The 18,582-nt window shown below is 40.4% G+C and overlaps 1 protein-coding gene across 6 annotated transcripts in view; it reads left to right on the forward strand.

Annotated features, from left to right (window-relative positions):
* The window catches only part of MAP3K13 (mitogen-activated protein kinase kinase kinase 13), a 201,166-nt gene that overhangs the window by 136,940 nt on the left and 45,644 nt on the right, over nt 1-18,582 (forward strand). For all 6 annotated transcript variants that reach the window (XM_016942453.4, XM_054681300.2, XM_016942456.3 and 3 more), the window contains 2 exons: nt 7,794-8,353; nt 16,753-16,936. In XM_016942453.4, coding sequence (XP_016797942.2) covers nt 7,879-8,353; nt 16,753-16,936 — 659 coding nt within the window. In that variant the 5' untranslated portion in view covers nt 7,794-7,878. The remainder of the gene's footprint in view (nt 1-7,793; nt 8,354-16,752; nt 16,937-18,582) is intronic.

The raw sequence follows: 18,582 nt of genomic DNA on the forward strand, positions 1-18,582 counted from the left end.
CCAAAATCTTTGATTTATTCATATTTATGATATAAAATTTAAAATCTGATCGTTATAAAAATCCTCAATTAGTAACATGGGAAAAATTGTATTCTATGATAGAAATCCAAGAATTTAAGGGCCATTTGGCCACATTACCTCCTCCATTCCTCTTTCTCTCTACATTGCATCCTGGGATCTTGGCACAAAACCAAGGTAATTTCCAGAAATTGGCAGTGCCCTTCCAAATGCACAGCTGCTGCTGTCTCCAACTCTTGCCTACTAATTTTGCACAAACCACTTCCTCCTCTTGGGGCCAAGAAACTCAGAAGGCAGGGAAAGTGTTCCTCAAGGGTAGATACGGGAGCACTTCCTGCACCCTTTGCGGATCGGGACCTGTTGTAAGGGCGGCAGTAGCATCACCTCACCTACAGACCTTCCCGGGGTACTTTCTTTTTCTTTTTCCTTTTCTTTTCTTTTTTTGTTTTGTTTTGTTTTGTTTGTTTGTTTGTTTTTGTTTTGTTTTCAAGGCGGAGTCTCCCTCTATTGCCCAGGCTGAAGTGCAGTGGCAGCATCTCGGTTCACTGCAATCTCCACCTCCTGCCTAGGTTCAAGCAATTCTCCTGCCTCAGCCTCCCGAGTAGCTGGAATTACAGGCGCCTGCCACCATGCCCAGCTAATTTTTTGTAGTTTAGTAGAGATGGGGTTTTGCCATGTTGAGCAGGCTGATCTCGAACTCCTGACCTCAGGTGATCTGCCTGCCTCAGCCTCCCAAAGTGCTGGGATTACAGGCATGAGCCACCGCACCTGGCTCCCTAGTACTTTCTTTTGATAAGGGTGCCATTCCAAACTTGCCCTTTATCCCTCTAATGTTCCTTGTCTTTTTCCCTTTGACTCTCAACATTCAAAAATCTTGCCCCACTTCCTTTCTGTCTCCTTCTAATTTATACTAGTTTTGATTTCTTATGAATTGAAAGGACCAAACAATCAGTTCCCATGAGGGTACCTGAGCCAGATTTGCACAGGGAGAGAGGAACTGAGAGGGCAGAAGACAGCCAGAGATAGTGGAACCACCTGTGTTCCCGCAGTTTCCACCTAACAGTCTCTTCACTGTGCAGTGGCAGCGTGTGGGTGTACATACAAACACAGGTAAAACTTAGGTATTTTTAGCTTCCTACACTCTTCTTAAATGTAGAGTCAGCTCTGATCATATTTGAATATAGCCATGGTGATGATTTTTCTTTCCCTTTGTTCTTGTACCTCTCTATTTCTCTGCCTTTGTTGGGTCCCGTTGGACTAGATATTCTTGGTGAGCATGAGGGAAGCCTATTTGACTACACATCTTTATACACCCTTGAGGTTTACCTCACCTCTGCCCACTCTGAGAGCAGTCAGTGGGTAGCCTCCTGCTGGCCTGTGGATAGGCGCAGGGTCACCCTGCTAGGTGGGCACTAGTGTTTCCTTGGGAATAGTTTTAGTGCATCTAGAATAGCACTGGGACTTGCTATTGTTTTTGTCATCAGTGGCCATGATACCACGGCTATTTGTTTCTCTTCAAATAAACAAACAACCATGCCAGTGGAAGGAGCTGGGCTGAGGAAGGAGGACTCATCTCAGCTCTGCCACTGGTCAGATGTTATATTAAGCAAGTCGACAATCTCTCTGAAATTTGATTCTCATATGTGAAATAAGTAGGTCGAACCATATTCCTTGATTGTCCTGTTTTCCCCTGATCTCTTAAATATCAAACGCGTATGATGACTGTGATTAGACTCATTCTCATGCCAATGGGAACAGGTCCACTTTACATTCATCCTTAACCTGTTAGAGATAGGAAAAAAATTACAAAACAAACGTGTGTTTTTCTAACTTTTTGTGTATGAGCCCATCCTAACATTATGTATTGGGCAGAAGTTCGGGATAAAAAATTGACAAAGTAGAAATTTACGAGGAATTAATATAAAGTCTGATAGTTTGATTCAAAAAAATAAATCACACAAGTAAGTGTTTGGCTGAAATTCACATATATATTTGGGTATGCAATTCATGTGAGCCAATAGCACGTAGGACTTGTGCTGTATAGCAGGGGTTCCCAACCTCCAGGCCATGGTCTGGTACCAGTCTGTGGCCTGTTAGGAACTGGGCGGAACAGCAGGAGGTGAGCAGCAGGTGGGTGAGCGAGCAGAGCTTCCTCTGTGTTTACAGCCACTCCCTGTCACTTGCATTACCACCTGAGCTCCACCTCCTGTCAGATCCATGGGGCATTAGATTCTCATGGGAGCACAAACCCTATTGTGAACTGTGCATGCGAGGGATCTAGGGATCTAGGTTATGTGCCCTTTATGATAATCTAATGACTAATGATCTGTCACTGTCCCCCATCACCCCCAGATAGGACTGTCTAGTTGCAGGAAAACAAGCTCAGGGCTCCCACTGATTCTACATTATGGTGAGTTGTAGAATTACTTCATTATGTATTACAACGTAATTATAATAGAAATAAAGTACACAATACATGTAATGCACTTGAACCATCTTGAAACCATCCCCCCTGCCTGGTCCGTGGAAGTAGTGTCTTCCACAAAACTGGTCCCTGGTGCCAAAGAGGTTGGGGACTGCTGCTGTATAGGATAACCAAGAGTCCCGGCAGCCAAGGCAAACCGAAGTAACTCCTGAGTCACTGGCCAGGTCAGATCGTATGAAATCAGCAGTCTTAAAAGAGATGAGGCAGGGCAAGGTCAGAGAGGCCAAAGGCAGGAGACAGCTCAAGGTTGTGGCAGGTGATCAGCCAGAAAGTATAATGAGGAGAGCAGTAATGTCAAAGCTCAGAGATGAGCACGAAAAGAACAGGGGAGGGGAGGCTGGAGTGGGTGGAATGGTGTCTGTAACAAAGGGCTCCAGTTTTTCTTCTTTCTTCCCCCTGCCCCAACCTTATATTCCCAGGTTGCTTCTCAAGGCCTAGATTTCTCCATACCCTATAATTTAAGTGCCTCTTAACCTAACCCCGTCCAGTTAAAGTGATCTCTCTGGTTTGTTAGGAGGGAAGAATCACCTGCACTGTATCGTAAGCTTTCAGAGCCCACGTGTGGCGGCAGGAGTTACCCTTGCTGCACACTGCTCCCCCACATTAGCCACTGCTGTTTCTGGGTCAGCAACCCCGTCACACACGCTCTGGTCATTTCCGCTTCCCTGCCTCTGCCAGTGCTCTTATTTGCCCCTGATTTCCTTCCCTCTGTCACACGCCTTACCTTTAAAGGTCCATCTCAAATCCTACCTCTTTTAGCATTGTTCCCATCTCTCTTGGTTCTGTAGAACGGAATATGGCTCACTTGTCATGGGGGATGATGGCAGGAGGTTATTCCTTCAGTGTAATTATTAGTTCCGTAAGTAGTCTGTGAGCTTCAACAGGATAGGAACCATGTCTTCAGAGATTGCCTGGTACAGGAGAGAATGTCATGATTAGGGAAAATAACCCGGTATTTCATCCTGGCTCTGTGACCTTTAGCATCTACCTCTTTGTAGGCCTTCATTTCCTTCCATGAAAAATAGGGATAATCATTCTGTGTTCTGGATTCCTTACCTAGGGATCAAAAACTTAGATCAAATGATCACAGATAACAGCATTTTTTAACCTGGAAAGCACTCTATGAAAGTGAGGAGTCATAAAAGGTTCCATCGTGTTGTAAAAAAGGCAAAGGATTTGGGGAATCTGAACTTTGAGCTAGATTTTAATTCCTGCTCTATTACTTACTGAGTATATTACTTTAGAGAAATTTCTTCTCTTGTGAAATAGAAATGACGTTATTACAAGGATTATGGTGCTGGAGCTGGCTTATACACCAACTTTTAAGAGCCAATTGCCAAATATTTAGAAACTTTGCAAGCAAGTTGTTAAACTTTTATTAGCTTGAAATCTGCCATGGTGGGAATATTTACACCAGGGAAATGAGCAAACACTACAAACCAGATTGCTGTTGTTTTGGAAAGAGCTGATTTACCAGTATATTGCTGATTATGTAAACAGCCTTCTGTAAATTGTAAAGCACTTTGCCTTACTTATTATTAAAAATAGTAATGGTAACAGTAACGTTCTATATCCACAGAATCTAGGCTAGTGCATGGCACAATTCTCAGTATATATTCTTTTTTCTTTTTTGAGACAGGGCCTTGCTCTGTTGCCCAGCCTGGAGTACAGTGGCACAAACACAGCTCACTGCAGCCTCGATTTCCTGGGCTAAAGTGATTCTCCCACCTCAGCCTTCCACCCAAGTAGCTGACACTACAGGCGTATGCCACCATGCTTAGCTAATTTTTGTATTTTCTGTAATTTCTGTATTTTTTGTAATGTTTGTATTTTTTGTACTTTTTGCCATGTTGCGCAGGCTGAGTATATATTCAATAAACACATTTTGAATTTAGCTTTATGATTTGGAAACTTCTGCCCCTGTGATAAATGAGCCCCATCTTTATCTTTCTTCCAATCTCTCTCTACAAAGTGTCTTTTTAAAATCAGATAGCATCAGTAAAAGCCTAGCTCCCTAGCTCAGTGCATGATGCATAGTAGGCCTTAAATTCTGTATGTCCATAGTTGAGCTAATCGTCTTCTTTCCCAACCTTTCTTTCTGGCATTTCATATCTCAGTTATTGACATTGTCTGTCTATTCATTATTCCAAATAAGTGATTTGGAAAGTCTTCCTCTCCCCTTTTTCTTTACCTACATCCATGTCTAATCAATTACTAGATCTTACTAATTCTACCTCTTAAATCTTTCCTGTTCTCTTCACTGCCATTGCTAACTGACTTATTCAGGTCCAAGTCATTTCTTTTTGAACTATACCTTCTAACTGGACCTTTAGTCTTTCCCTTTGAATCTAACCTCTACTTCTATAGACGTGATTTTAATTTATCTGACCAAATTACTCCCTTGCTTAAAATTCCTTAATGGCTCTCTGTTGTCATGAGGATAAAACCCCAAAGATTTAGCTTGTCATACAGGCCTACCATAATCTAGCCTTTGCCTACTTTTTCTAAGAGTTATCTCCTGCTGTTTCCCCATACTACCTGGAATGCCTAGTCTTTCTTTCCTAGTGACCATTAATTCACCCCTCAAGACTCAATTCAAACAAAACTTCTTCTTATAACATCTCTAGACACATTTTATATTTATTTTTCTGAGCTCCCATTGCATCTTTTACATATCTTTGTCCCATATCTAACTATGTGGCTGTTATATATCGGTCTTTCCTTCTGGATTGTGATTTCCCAAAGGGTAGGAACCTATGTACCATTTACTAATGCCTAACACACTGCATACCATGTAATAGGAGCTCAGTGAATGAATAAGAATTCAGAGGATAGGATATTTTCCTCTCCCTCTCCCTCTCCCTCTTCTCCTTCTTCTTCTTCTTCTTCTTCTGATGGAGTCTCACTCTGTCGCCCAGGCTAGAGTGTAGTAGCGCAATCTTGGCTCACTGCAACCTCCGCTTGCTGGGTTCGAGCAATTCTCCTGCCTCAGCCTCCTGAGTAGCTGGGACTACAGGCATGCACCACCATGCCCGGCTAATTTTTTGTATTTTTAGTAGAGATGGGGTTTCACCATGCTGGCCAGACTGGTCTCGAACTCCTGACCTCATGATCTGCCCACCTTGGCCTCCGAAAGTTTTGGGATTACAGGCGTGAGCTACCACGCCAGCCAAGGATACGATGTTTTCATTGGTTCACTAATACAAGCTATTCATGGGATATGGTAATGAATAAAAGGCTTAAAATTTAGGTATCAGTTATGAAGATAAGAAAATAATAAAATTGAGAGGGTCTATTTTAATCCATAATCCGCAATATAAGATACTATGGCTCCCCATCACCTTCAGTATAAAATCTCAAACTCAGCCTGGCATGCAAAGCTCCTTATAGTCTAGCCCCTACCTATCTGTCCATTCATGTCTTTCTGCATGCACTTATATATAGCCTACATTCCAGCCACTTTGGATTTCTCATCTGTTCTATAGTCTTTCAAGCTTCCATGCCCTCCTTCACAGTTTCCCCCACACCTGTAATACCTTCCCCCTCTTCTTTCACTCACACCTTCCTGACTTGCTTAATGAATGCCTACACTTCCTTCAAATGGATCAAAAGTTACCACCTTTGAGCACCTTTCCCTGAAACTATTCCTCCCTCTTCTGTGCTCTCAGAGCACTTACTTGATTCATTATAAGCACTGTTCTGTCATTTTTTGTTGGTCTTTCTTTTACCCCCTCTGCAAAATGAGGTCATCTTCATACCCTGACCTCTAGCATATTCTAGATGCTTAGTACAGAGTGAGGGAAGGAATGACTGTTACAAAGGGATTTAAAAAGAAAGTACATTTCTGATAAGAACATACTTTGGGCTGGGCGCAGTGGCCCATGCCTGTAATCCCAGCACTTTGTGAGGCAAAGGCAGGTGGATCACCTGAGGTCAGGAGTTTGAGACCAGCCTGGCCAACATAGTGAAACCCCGTCTCTACTAAAAATACAAAAAAAAAAAAAAAAATTAGCTGGGCGTGGTGGTGCGTGCCTGTAATCCCAGCTACTCAGGAGGCTGTGGCAGGAGAATTGCTTGAACCTGGGAGGCGGAGGTTGCAGTGAGCCGAGATCACACCACTGTACTCCAGTCTAGGTGACAGAGCGAGACTCTGTCTCAAAAAAAAGAAAAAAAAACATACTTTGAATAAATTTAAGATTGACTATGCGTGATCTGGCCAATCTAGAACAAATCTTCACTTTTAAAGGTTAGGTGGCCACAAGAAATGGTGCTAATGCACAGATCAGAAGCAAAGAACAAGTTTAAAGAGCTAGGGCTTAGTTGTGTTACCCCAGATTTGGTGCAGTATAATAAAAACAAATTTCATATCTTAGAAACTTGTCTTGTCACAGACACATGACATTTATCTCCATGACTTAATGAATGCCTTATAAAGTGACGCAGTGCCCCAGTGGATAAGACACGAAAGCAAAGAGAAAAGATGAGTAGCAACTTATAACACAGGATGTAGTTTGTACTAAAGATGTGTATATCAGAACAACTAAATTTCCCTTGTAGAAAGGGAAACATTCTTTTCTGATTAAAAAGATAGGCCGGGCGCGGTGGCTCACGCCTGTAATCCCAACACTTTGGGAGGCCGAGGGGGTTGGATCACCTAAGGTCAGGAGTTGGAGACCAGCCTGACCAACATGCAGAAACCCTGTCTCTATTAAAAATACAAAAATTAGCCAGGTGTGATGATGCATGCCTATAATCCCAGCTACTTGGGAGGCTGAGGCAGGAGAATCACTTCAACCTGGGAAGCGGAGGTTGCAGTGAGCCGAGATCGCGCCATTGCACTCCAGCCTAGGCAACAAGAGCAAAACTCCGTCTCAAAAAAAAAAAAGGAGATAATAGATATTAAAACAGAATGCTTAGAATACCTTGAAAATCACAACAATATAAACCTCCCCCAAATCTAACCACCTAAAATTAACTGTTGTTAGTTCCTTGGATTTTTTCCTTGAAGTCTTTTTTCTTGTATGTATGTCCTTTTAAATAAATTTCTAAGTTAGTGTTGTATATATTGTTCTAACCTGTTTTTTATATTAATGTGTCATGGATATTTTGTCATGTTCATAAATACTCTTCCACAGCATAATTTTTCATTGCTGCACTCATTTCCATCACATGGACTAACCCACAGGTTAACCAATCCCCATTGTTCCAGTTTTTTTTAATGCAAACAGAAGTGTCGTAGTGTGCATACTAAAGAAAGGATGATCTCATATCTCCCTCCTGTTTTTCTCAGGTTTTGGAGCCCTCTCTTAAGTCAGAACTCTGTCCCAAAAATCTTCTGAGTGTCATCTCAGGACTTTGGTTATACTCATGGCACGATGGCCAACTTTCAGGAGCACCTGAGCTGCTCCTCTTCTCCACACTTACCCTTCAGTGAAAGCAAAACCTTCAATGGACTACAAGATGAGCTCACAGCTATGGGGAACCACCCTTCTCCCAAGCTCCTCGAGGACCAGCAGGAAAAGGGGATGGTACGAACAGAGCTAATCGAGAGCGTGCACAGCCCCATCACCACAACAGTGTTGACGAGCGTAAGTGAGGATTCCAGGGACCAGTTTGAGAACAGCGTTCTTCAGCTAAGGGAACACGATGAATCAGAGACGGCGGTGTCTCAGGGGAACAGCAACACGGTGGAAGGAGAGAGCACAAGCGGAACTGAAGACATAAAGATTCAGTTCAGCAGGTCAGGCAGTGGCAGTGGTGGGTTTCTTGAAGGACTATTTGGATGCTTAAGGCCTGTATGGAATATCATTGGGAAGGCATATTCCACTGATTACAAATTGCAGCAGCAAGGTAAGCTAGAATATGGACTTGGAAGATATTTCTTGTGTAAACACACCATCACCACCACCGTCACCACCATTAGCTGGATAACCTATGACCTTTGGGCAAATTAAAGAACTAGTGACAGATGAATACCTCATTTCAGTTTCCAGTAGACCGGCTGAAGGGAAGAGATTCACATTTCGTGGGTCTTTTTTGGTTGTAGCCCATCTTTTGTGGTCATCCAGTCTAGCGGTGTCCAAAGTACAGTACATATAAAACAATCCATGGGATTATAAGAAGAAAATATTAGAGATCATGTTTATCTCATCATTTAAAATTTCTATTTTCATACATTTTCAGATATATTTCATATTTTAATATAGCTGTGCAGATATATGATACATAAAGAAATCATGCAGTGGCCACATATTTAAAATTTTTTGCCAGGTGCAGTGGCTCACACCTATAATCTCAGCACTTTGGGAAGCTGAGGCAGGAGGATTACTTGAGCCCAGGAGTTTGAGGCTACAGTGAGCTATGATGGTGCCACTGCACTTCAGCCTGGGTGACAGAGTGAGACTGTTTCTCTAAAATAATTAATTAATGGATAAATAAAAATAAATTTTAAAAAGTTTACTGATAACTTATACAATCAAAAAAATCTGATGGCTGCTGGACCAATTTAAAACCAGACAGAAGCCACATGGTAATGCCCCTGAAGATTGTAGGGCTTAGATTATAGTAAAACTTAGATTATAGTAAAAAGGAGTTATTTTCTTACAATAAAGGCATAGAAAGCTTACATTTTGAGGAAATGACAAAATATCTAACCAATCTTGAGAAGCATTATTATTTCTAGATCACACAGCTTTTAAAAAAAGGAAGTTTTGTTGGGCGTGGTGGCTCAAGCCTGTAATCACAGCACTTTGGGAGGCTAAGGGGAGCGGATCACCTGAGGTCAGGAGTTCAAGACCAGCCTGGCCAACATGGTGATACCCCGTCTCTATTAAAAATACAAAAATTAGCTGGGCATGGTGGCGTGCACCTGTAGTCCCAGCTATTTGGGAGGCTGAGGCACAAGAATTGCTTAAACCCAGCAGAGGCTGCAGAGAGCCAAGATCGTGCCACTGCATTCCAGCCTGGTTGATACAGTGAAACTCTGCCTCAAAAAAAAAAAAAAAAAAAAATTAAGTTTTTAACTCCCATCATTGTGTAACAATATATTCAATATTCTAATTCAAATATTAATATTACACTTTTGAAGCCCTGATGTTCTTTATAACCTCATTTTTTTAAACTTTTATTTTAGGTTCAGGGGTATGTGCACAGGTTTGTTATATAGGTAAACTTGTGTCATGGGGATTTACTGTACAGATTATTTCATCACTCAGTATCCAATAGTTATTTTATCTGATCCTCTTTCTCCCCCCACCCTCCACCCTCACGTAGGCCCCAGTGTCTGTCATTCCTCTCTTTGTGTCTATGTTTTCTCATCATTTAGCTCCTGCTTGTAAGTGAGAACATGTGATATTTGGTTTTCTGTTCTTGCATTAGCTTGCTAAGGGCAATGGCCTCTGGCTCCGTCCATGTCCTCGCAAAGGACAAGATCTTGTATAACCTCATTAATATTCTTCAAAGTAACTTTTTTTCTGATAACAAAAGTAATATACGTATGAAATTTGGAAAATACAGGTAAGCTCCAAAAAAATTTTAAAATAATCTATGATCCTCCATCTCCTGAGAATAACCATTAATGTTTTCATTATATATTAGGTTAGTCTATTTGTGTATGTGTGTGTATACTTTTAAAAAATGGAGTCATACTGTATTAATCCACGTTCACACTGCTATAAGGAACTACCTGAGACTGGGTAATTTATGAAGAAAAGAGGTTTAATGGACCCACAGTTCAGCAGGCTTAACAGGAAGCATGGCTAGGAAACCTCAAGAGACAGGATCATGGCAGAAGGCGAAGGGGAAGCAAGAAGGTCTTACCATGGCAGAGCAGGAGACAGAGAAGGGGGAAGGGCCACACATTTTCAAACAACCAGATCTCGTGAGCACTCGCTCACTATCACCAGAACAGCAAGGGGGAGATCCGCCCCATGATCCAATCACCTCCCACCAGACCCCTCCCCTGACTCGTGGGAATTACAATTCGAGATGAGATTTGGGTGGGAACACAGAGCCAAACTATATCACATATTGTTTTGTAATATTTTGTCACTTCATACTGTGAACATTTTCCATGTCTTAAGTATAATTCTTCAGCATCATTTTTAATGGCCACATAATATTAAATGATGTGAATGTGCCAATATTTTTAAGCAATCCCCTATTGCTCAACATTAATTTGTTTACATTTTTAGCTATTATAAGCCATACTGCAATGACCATTTGTCTACTCCTTTACTTTTGCATATATCTTTGATTAGTCCTTGGGATAAATTCCTAGGAGAGGAATAGTTGCATTCAAAAGATGTGTTGTTTTAAGACTTTTGATACATATCTTTGTGGCCTTATGTAAATGATTAAATTTTTATGAGTTCTCTCCTCAAGAAATTCTGGAAAGGGAAAATATGGACCAAAAATGAGATTCTATTTATTTTATAACTGAATTTTAGACTCTGGGACCCTCCCCTAAAAGTCTGTTCATCTCTTTTAGTCAAGACTGTTGACAGCTTTTCCACAACAGCCAGCAGACTTCAGTTACCATTATCCACTTTTTTCATGCATTTTATTTCCCCTGTTTCTGCAATACATTCCTTAAACCAAATACCAACTCCTCCCTCTATACCTGTTTTCCATAACTATATTGGGATTACTGATATATCTATCACTTCCAGGTCCTTTTCAGGACTTGTCAACCATATCATCTATTCTTGCTCCATGCAAAAATTCTTCGTCAGTCCCTGGTTTTATGTATGTGTATCTCTCTCTCTCTTTCATACATACTCCGACACGCTACACATTCTGCTTTCATTTTCTCTCCACCCCCTGGCCCCCATGATTTCAAGGTTTTAAAGGAAATTAGTTGCTTTTTGCTAACAGCATTATTATGTTTTACATTGGAAATAAATATAGGCAGGAAAATAAAATAAAGAAGAAAATTAAAATCACCTGTCTTTCCACGATCCAGAGATAACCATTTCTAATTGCTTTTTTTTTTTTTTTTTTTTTTGAGATGGAGTCTTGGTCTGTTGCCCAGGCTGGAGCGCAATGGGTGTGATCTTGGCTCACTGCAACCTCTGCCTTCTGGGTTCGAGTGATTCTCCTGCCTCAGCCTCCCGAGTAGCTGGATTACAGGCGTGTGCCACCACGCCTGGCTAATTTTTGTGTTTTTAGTAGAGACAGGGTTTCACCATGTTGGCCAGGCTGGTCTTGAACTCCTGACCTCAGGTGATCTACCTGCCTCGGCCTTCCAAAGTGCTGGATTACAGGCATGAGCCACCACGCCCGGCCCTAATTTGTTATTTTTTAAAAGTTCCCTGTTCTTTGGTTGGACACAAAACCTACTGATAGCTGCATAAGTGATCGACTACATTTGGTTTTTAGGGTCTCTGCTTGTCCAGTCTTAGACTTACTTTTGGTGATAATTTGAAGATCTCAGGATCCAAGTGCATCCCTGAGGTTCAGACTCAGAATGAGGGGCGACTCACCCAGCCCATATGTTTGTCAAAAGGAGGTTTTAAAATTTTTTGTTATTATTCTGTAAACTAGTATTTAATTTGTTTTCCAACTGATTATGTGACTTTCAAAAGGGTTTATTTCACAAATAAATAAGAAACAGCCCTGGTCAGCTTAAGATTCTGACACAGGCACAGCAGGTGCCTGGCCTTTCAGCAGATTGCAGGATATCCTACTGAGGGCTGGTGTTGCTGTGCACCATGAAAGGGTTTCGCTAGCCAGAGACTAGCAAATTTCCTTGTCAGGTCTGGGATCAGGGAGCCAATCTTCAATCCTGCATTGCAGTCAACCGAAGGCTAACGCATATCACAGATGTGTCCCTACATTTGGTACTTATGAGGAACTGTCACTGGATTTTTAAAAAATTTTAATGATGTCCTCACCTCCCTTTGAGTATGTTGATAGTGAGCCCAAGTAAAGTAGCATGCAATTTAATCTTTTATTGTCAAATAGTTTCCAGTCTCAAAGCAAGTACTGTCATGGCCATGTCTGAATAAACAAAGGAGAACTGTTGCCTTAAAGTGGGTGGGCATGTGTCTTTTTCTCAGTCCTAAGGATTCTGGTGGATATTGGAATTAAGATCGTAGTCATTGGGAAGATAAAATTGAAGATAAACGCTGGGGAAGAGTAGCAGTGGGACAGACATAGAAGCAACGAAAAGTTTGGGACTAACCCTAGAGAGAGTGTAGTCAGTTCTTCATTATTATGAGATTAGTTATCTCACTCATCAATTATCTAGGCCCTTAATTTTGTGCATCCTTATCACCAATTTCCTTTTTTCTGCCATTTTCCCATTTCTGAGCTCTCTGCTCATTATTGACAGGGACTTTGAGACTGGGCAAAGAGTGCTAAATTCATATCAATCGATTTTACTTCTGATAATTAGTTTCAGTAAAAAGATGGATAGAAACATTGTTGAAGCATTACTTTCTTTATTTTACAATCTGTGTTCTTTCATTACCAGTACTATCCACTTTATTTTTCTATGGATAATCAAGACTTGGCTGAACATAGTTGAATAGCACAGGCATGAGGTAGAGGTTGGTAGAGGATAATTTTATTTTTTATTGCAATACTCGGAATACTTTGTATTTGAGTGCCAAATGTATTTGTATTTTAGTAATTAATCTGTTTATCATCTTATAAAAATACTAATAGGCATTATTTCTAAAAAATATAGTGAGTTACAATGTAAGTATCCTAAAGCAATATGAAAAGAAAGGATTTTTTAACAAATTATTTGGGAATCATTAAATAGCAATGTGGAAAAAAATAATTTATATCTGTCCTCATACCATACACCAAAATAAGTTTCAGATGAATGTAAAGATTAAATTTTTAAAAATGAACTATAGATAACTTTTAGAAGGTAGACTAGGCAGTGGAAGAAATTACAAAGGAAATAATAGACAATGATATAGAATACTTTGTTCAAAAATAATAAAATTAAAAGAAAAAGGCTTATAAAAATATTCTCATTTGTATCAAAGAAATATAGAAGGAGTTTCTTCAAGTTTATGTGAACAATGGAAGGCTAATAGATAAATGAACAAAGGGGTTTTGACAATTCATGCAAAGCAGATTATGAGTATTAAACAAATGTGAGCACCAGCAGTTAAACTAGTGCAAAGTTATAAAACACTAAAGTAAAATAGAACCAAAAAGGAATTGATAACACTTACTGCCAACATGTTCATACCTTGCTATTGTGAGCAAAACTATCAAAATCCTTTTGGACAGAATTTGGAATGTATGTATTCCTGGAGCCAGGAAACTGTCCTCTTTAACCAAGGAACTGAATCTGGGGATATACTTATGCAGAACAGGTAAGAGGGTACAGAACAACTATTAGAACTTATAATAAAAATAGGAACTACATGAAGGATACATGATATGTGAAAAAGTAGAAAAAATTAGACATCACCTGCCATTTTTACACAGCTGTAAACATGAACACAAACTAGGAGGGTAGATGGCAAGTGGGTGTGGGATGAGCTTTCACATAAAATCTGTGTTTTCTGACTTTTCTGATCTTTCTCTAATGTTTCCAATGTTTAACAGTAACTAAAGATTGAGTAAATAGGGTAAAAAAGACACCCAAACAGTCTAATTTTAGTAGTTATTTGATTAAAAATTAGGGTAATTTGGGCTTGTGTAAAGCTGTTCAAAGACGTACTGCTCAGTTATGTTCTTGCCCCAGAGTCCAGTAATAATACTTTATTCAGCCCCCAGAATTGTCAAAATGACACTGAGGTTTTTTTGTTTTTGTTTTTGTTTGTTTGTTTGTTTGTTTGTTGTTGTTGTTGTTTTGAGACAGAGTTTCGCTCTGTCACCCAGGCTGGAGTGCAGTGGCGCATTCTCAGCTCACTGAAACCTCTGCCTCCCGGGTTCAAGCAATTCTCCTGCCTCAGCCTCCTAAGCAGCTGGGATTACAGGCCTGCACCACCATGCCCGGCTATTTTTTTTTTTTTTTTGTATTTTTAATAGAGACGGGGTTTCACCATATTGGCCAGGCTGGTCTCGAACTCCTGACCTCATGGTCCACCCTGCCTCGGCCTCCCAAAGTGCTGGGATTACAGGCGTGAACCACCACGCCTGGCCAATGACACTGTTTTTGTCACTGGACCCCTAATGAGGAAAACTATCTTACAATATGCCATCGATATCTGTGTACCACGTGTGCTGCATGTATGAGCCCATGGAGGTGAAAGTGAGATTTCATGAGCCACTTATTAATACTTGTCCTCTATAGAAACCCTAAAGATAGTTAAAATAGCCAACGCTATCACTTGCTGTTTCCTCCCACATCTCACTTGGTATCATGTGTTTCTTGGGTGATTTTAAATTTGTCAGCTATTTGTATTTGAGAGAGATTTGCTTTTATCTAGCATTTATTCAATTTCAGTAGAGTGGAAACCTTTAATACTGCTCATATCAGGAGAACGGGATGAAGGCCCACGGCATAAACCACCCTCATTTTATATACTTTTTGCTCTACGTAGTTATATTTTGAAGGTTAGGTTTTAGCAATTGTAATGAGAAAACATTTTATTAAGAATCTACAGGATTTCTTTTCTCTTAAGGTAGAGAAAATTAGAGAAGAGGGAAGTGTAGCTCACTTCTAGAGGCAGATAAATTGTTTCATCAATGCAGTGGACGGTGAGTTGATTTGCTTTCAAGACCAGAGTATCTTTGAAGCTAACTCAACACTACTTTGTTCCATGTTCTGCAAACACTGGCTTTTGAGTGATCTGAGGAGAATCTCTCATGACCTTTCACACTGGCATCATTTTTCTCACTCTGTGGGGCTCTTAGCTCTTTGATATTTGTTTCTTACCTGTGATGATACTCTGGTAAGAAGGGGGAAAGGAGAAGCCTCAATGGATTACATTCTTTTTTTAAAAAGTTTCATGAGATTAAAGCACATATTGATTGAATTTTTGAAGTGCTTTATTTAAAATAGCATTTTATTCATTATAAAAGTGATATAGGCTTATGGTAAAAATAGTTTTTAAGACAGAAAACAATAGAGAAATATAATATGAAGCACTAATAATGCCACCACTTAGAAATGACCCTTCTTAAATTTCTGGTGCAAAAAAATATTCAAACTCTAAGGAAAAAGAAACTTGAAAATACTACAGCTATATGAGTAAGCATATCATGACTAATGACCAATGACCCTCTCAATTACTTTTGAGAGGCAATGTCACATAGGAGAGAAAGCACTCTTTGTAAAATTGGCCAATCCTGGGATTCTAGGCCCAGTTCTACCAGTTATCAGTTATATGATTTTAGGAGAATTTACTTAACCACCCTATGCCTTCGTTTTTTCATCTTTAAATAACTATAATAAGGCCATACCTGTAGGGTTGTTGTAAGGATTGAACATATGATATATGTAAAGTACTATGCTAGTGTATGGTATATAGTAAGTCCTCAATAAAAGGTAAATATTAATGTAAGTAGTATGCATAATGAAGTTCTTAGGAGAGTATCATTAAAAAATTCATTAGCAGCCCGGCGCAGTGGCTCACACCTGTAATCCCAGCGCTTTGGGAGGCCAAGGCGGGTGGATCACCTGAGGTCAGGAGTTCGAGACCAGTCTGACCAACATGGTGAAACCCTGTCTCTACTGAAAAATACAATTAGCCAGGCATGGTGGCTGGTGCCTGTAATCCCAGCTACTTGGGAGGCTGAGGCAGGAGAATTGCTTGAACCCCAGAGGCAGAGGTTGCAGTGAGCTGAGATCGTGCCATTGCACTCCAGCCTGGGTGACAGAGCAAGACTCTGTCTCAAAAAAAAAAAAAAAAAAAAAAAAAACATTAGCAAAGATTCACTGAGCATCTGCACCAGAAATTAAAAGAGGAATAAAATAACACCGATAGTGGGTGATGGGGTAGGGATAGTTGCATAGAGACAGACGGGTAAATTGACTGACATGCAAGCTTAAGGTGAGGAGGTAGGACTGCAGGAGTGGTAGGATATGTTTTATTTGGAGGAAGGTATATTGGAGGCTTCTGCTCTGCTTTATTTTAGTGATTTAAAAATTGATACAAACTAATGTTTATGAATATTTGATCTATAGTTCCAAGGTACATAGGAAGGTTCTATCTTTTGGCGGGAGACAGAGGGTAAGGGTCATCCTGGGTGACGATGAAGTTGGTACCTTCAGAATGGCCTTGTAGAGTGGTCCCTTCTGAGATCTCTTCAAGCTTATTTCTTGCTTGTGTGCCTAGATACTTGGGAAGTGCCATTTGAGGAGATCTCAGAGCTGCAGTGGCTGGGTAGTGGAGCCCAAGGAGCGGTCTTCTTGGGGAAGTTCCGGGCAGAAGAGGTGGCCATCAAGAAAGTGAGAGAACAGAATGAGACGGATATCAAGCATTTGAGGAAGTTGAAGCACCCTAACATCATCGCATTCAAGTAGGTCAAGGCTTTTTTTTTTTTAAGAAGTAGACCTATTTTCTTTCCCCCAATATATACACACAAGTTTCTGCTTTGAGAGATATTTCAAAAGCATTCTCTAGACTTAGCACTGTGCTAGGTGCTTTGGGAGGGTATCAAGGAACTATTAAATTGGAGTTGTGTCCTCAGGCATCTTATAATCCAGTGGTTCATTTTGCCGAAGTATGTGCAAAGTACATGGAAGTACATGGAAGGGGCATGCACATGGGGCAGGAAGGGAAAATGTGGGTTCCTGCCAAGCAGTCAGATCTGCTGCATCAACCTCATTTATCAATGGGATAACAGAGGTTACTTCAATATCACCTGAACAGCCTAAGATTCACTTAACAAAACAAAGTTGGCCGGGCGCAGTGGCTCATGTCTGTAATCCCAGCACTTTGGGAGGCCAAGGCAGGCAGATCACTTGAGCCCAGGAGTTTGAGACCAGCCTGGGCAATATAGTGGGACCCTGTCTGTAAAAAAAAATTTTTTTTAATTAGCTGAATGTGGTAGCACAGGCCTGTAGTCCTACCTACTTAAGAGGCTGAGGCAGGGGGATTGCTTGAACCCAGAAGGTTGAGGCTGCGTTGAGCCATGTTCATGCTACTGCCCTCCAGCCTAGGTGACAGAGTGAGACCCTGAAAAAAAAAGGAAAGAAAGAAGAAAGAAAGAAAGAAAGAAAGAAAGAAAGAAAGAAAGAAAGAAAGAAAGAAAGAGACAAAGGTAACATCTGAAGTGATCAAAGAACAATCAATCCTTGTGTAGTAGATACATATTTTGTATTAGGTTCTGTTAGCATCCCTTCTTAAACATTAACTTGTAATCGCAGGTACCTTTAGAGTATAGCCTCTGGTTTTCCTAGATCTCCTTCCAAGCAATGTCAAACATTCAGCTTTCTTAACCTAATGATTGTTGAGTTATTGACAGTAAGTCATATGTTATATTCATTTCACAAAGTGATTGTTTTCAAGAGTCTGTGAACATATCTTTCTAGCCTAGATGATTCTTTTCATAATATTGCCTGGGATCCCTAACAGAAGGAGGAGAGTCAAAGTTTAAAGGGTGGAAGTGCTGAGCTCTAAATAGATATTATCTCTTCTGCCTGAATCTTTCCCTTGAGTTCTCTCCCTCACTAGCCTTTTAATGTTGCCCTAGGCTTAAACAAATAAGTGGTAAGTGGCTTTAGAGGAAAGAAGGTGAAGAACAGGACAAGTATCTTTAGGTAGGATGAAAGTTTAGAAACTGGAGCTTTGTGATATATTTGATATGTATTTTGCATTCCTGGAAAACAGTATGACCAATGAGGCTACAGCTAAAAGTGGAATAACTTACAAATCCCCCTCCTAAACTAGGAGGAACTTCTCCCAGCCTCAGAATGGATCCTTCCTTGATAAAACTCTGATTATAAAGCTAAAAATGTCATGTGATAAGTCTTAATTGGGATCACATCCACAAAGTAAGGAAGGTAAATCTTGGGTACAGGTTTTGTAGAATGGGTTTAAATGAGTACTGAAGTTGAGTTTTGATTCCCAAACAAGACCCCTTATGGAAAGGGAAAGACCTATGAAAAAAAGAGAAGCATTCAACCAGGACACTAAGAGACAGAAAGAAGTACTTGGATTCAT

This window comes from Pan troglodytes, chromosome 2 (genome assembly GCF_028858775.2).
Source record: "Pan troglodytes isolate AG18354 chromosome 2, NHGRI_mPanTro3-v2.0_pri, whole genome shotgun sequence".
NCBI classification, from domain to species: Eukaryota; Metazoa; Chordata; class Mammalia; order Primates; family Hominidae; genus Pan; species Pan troglodytes.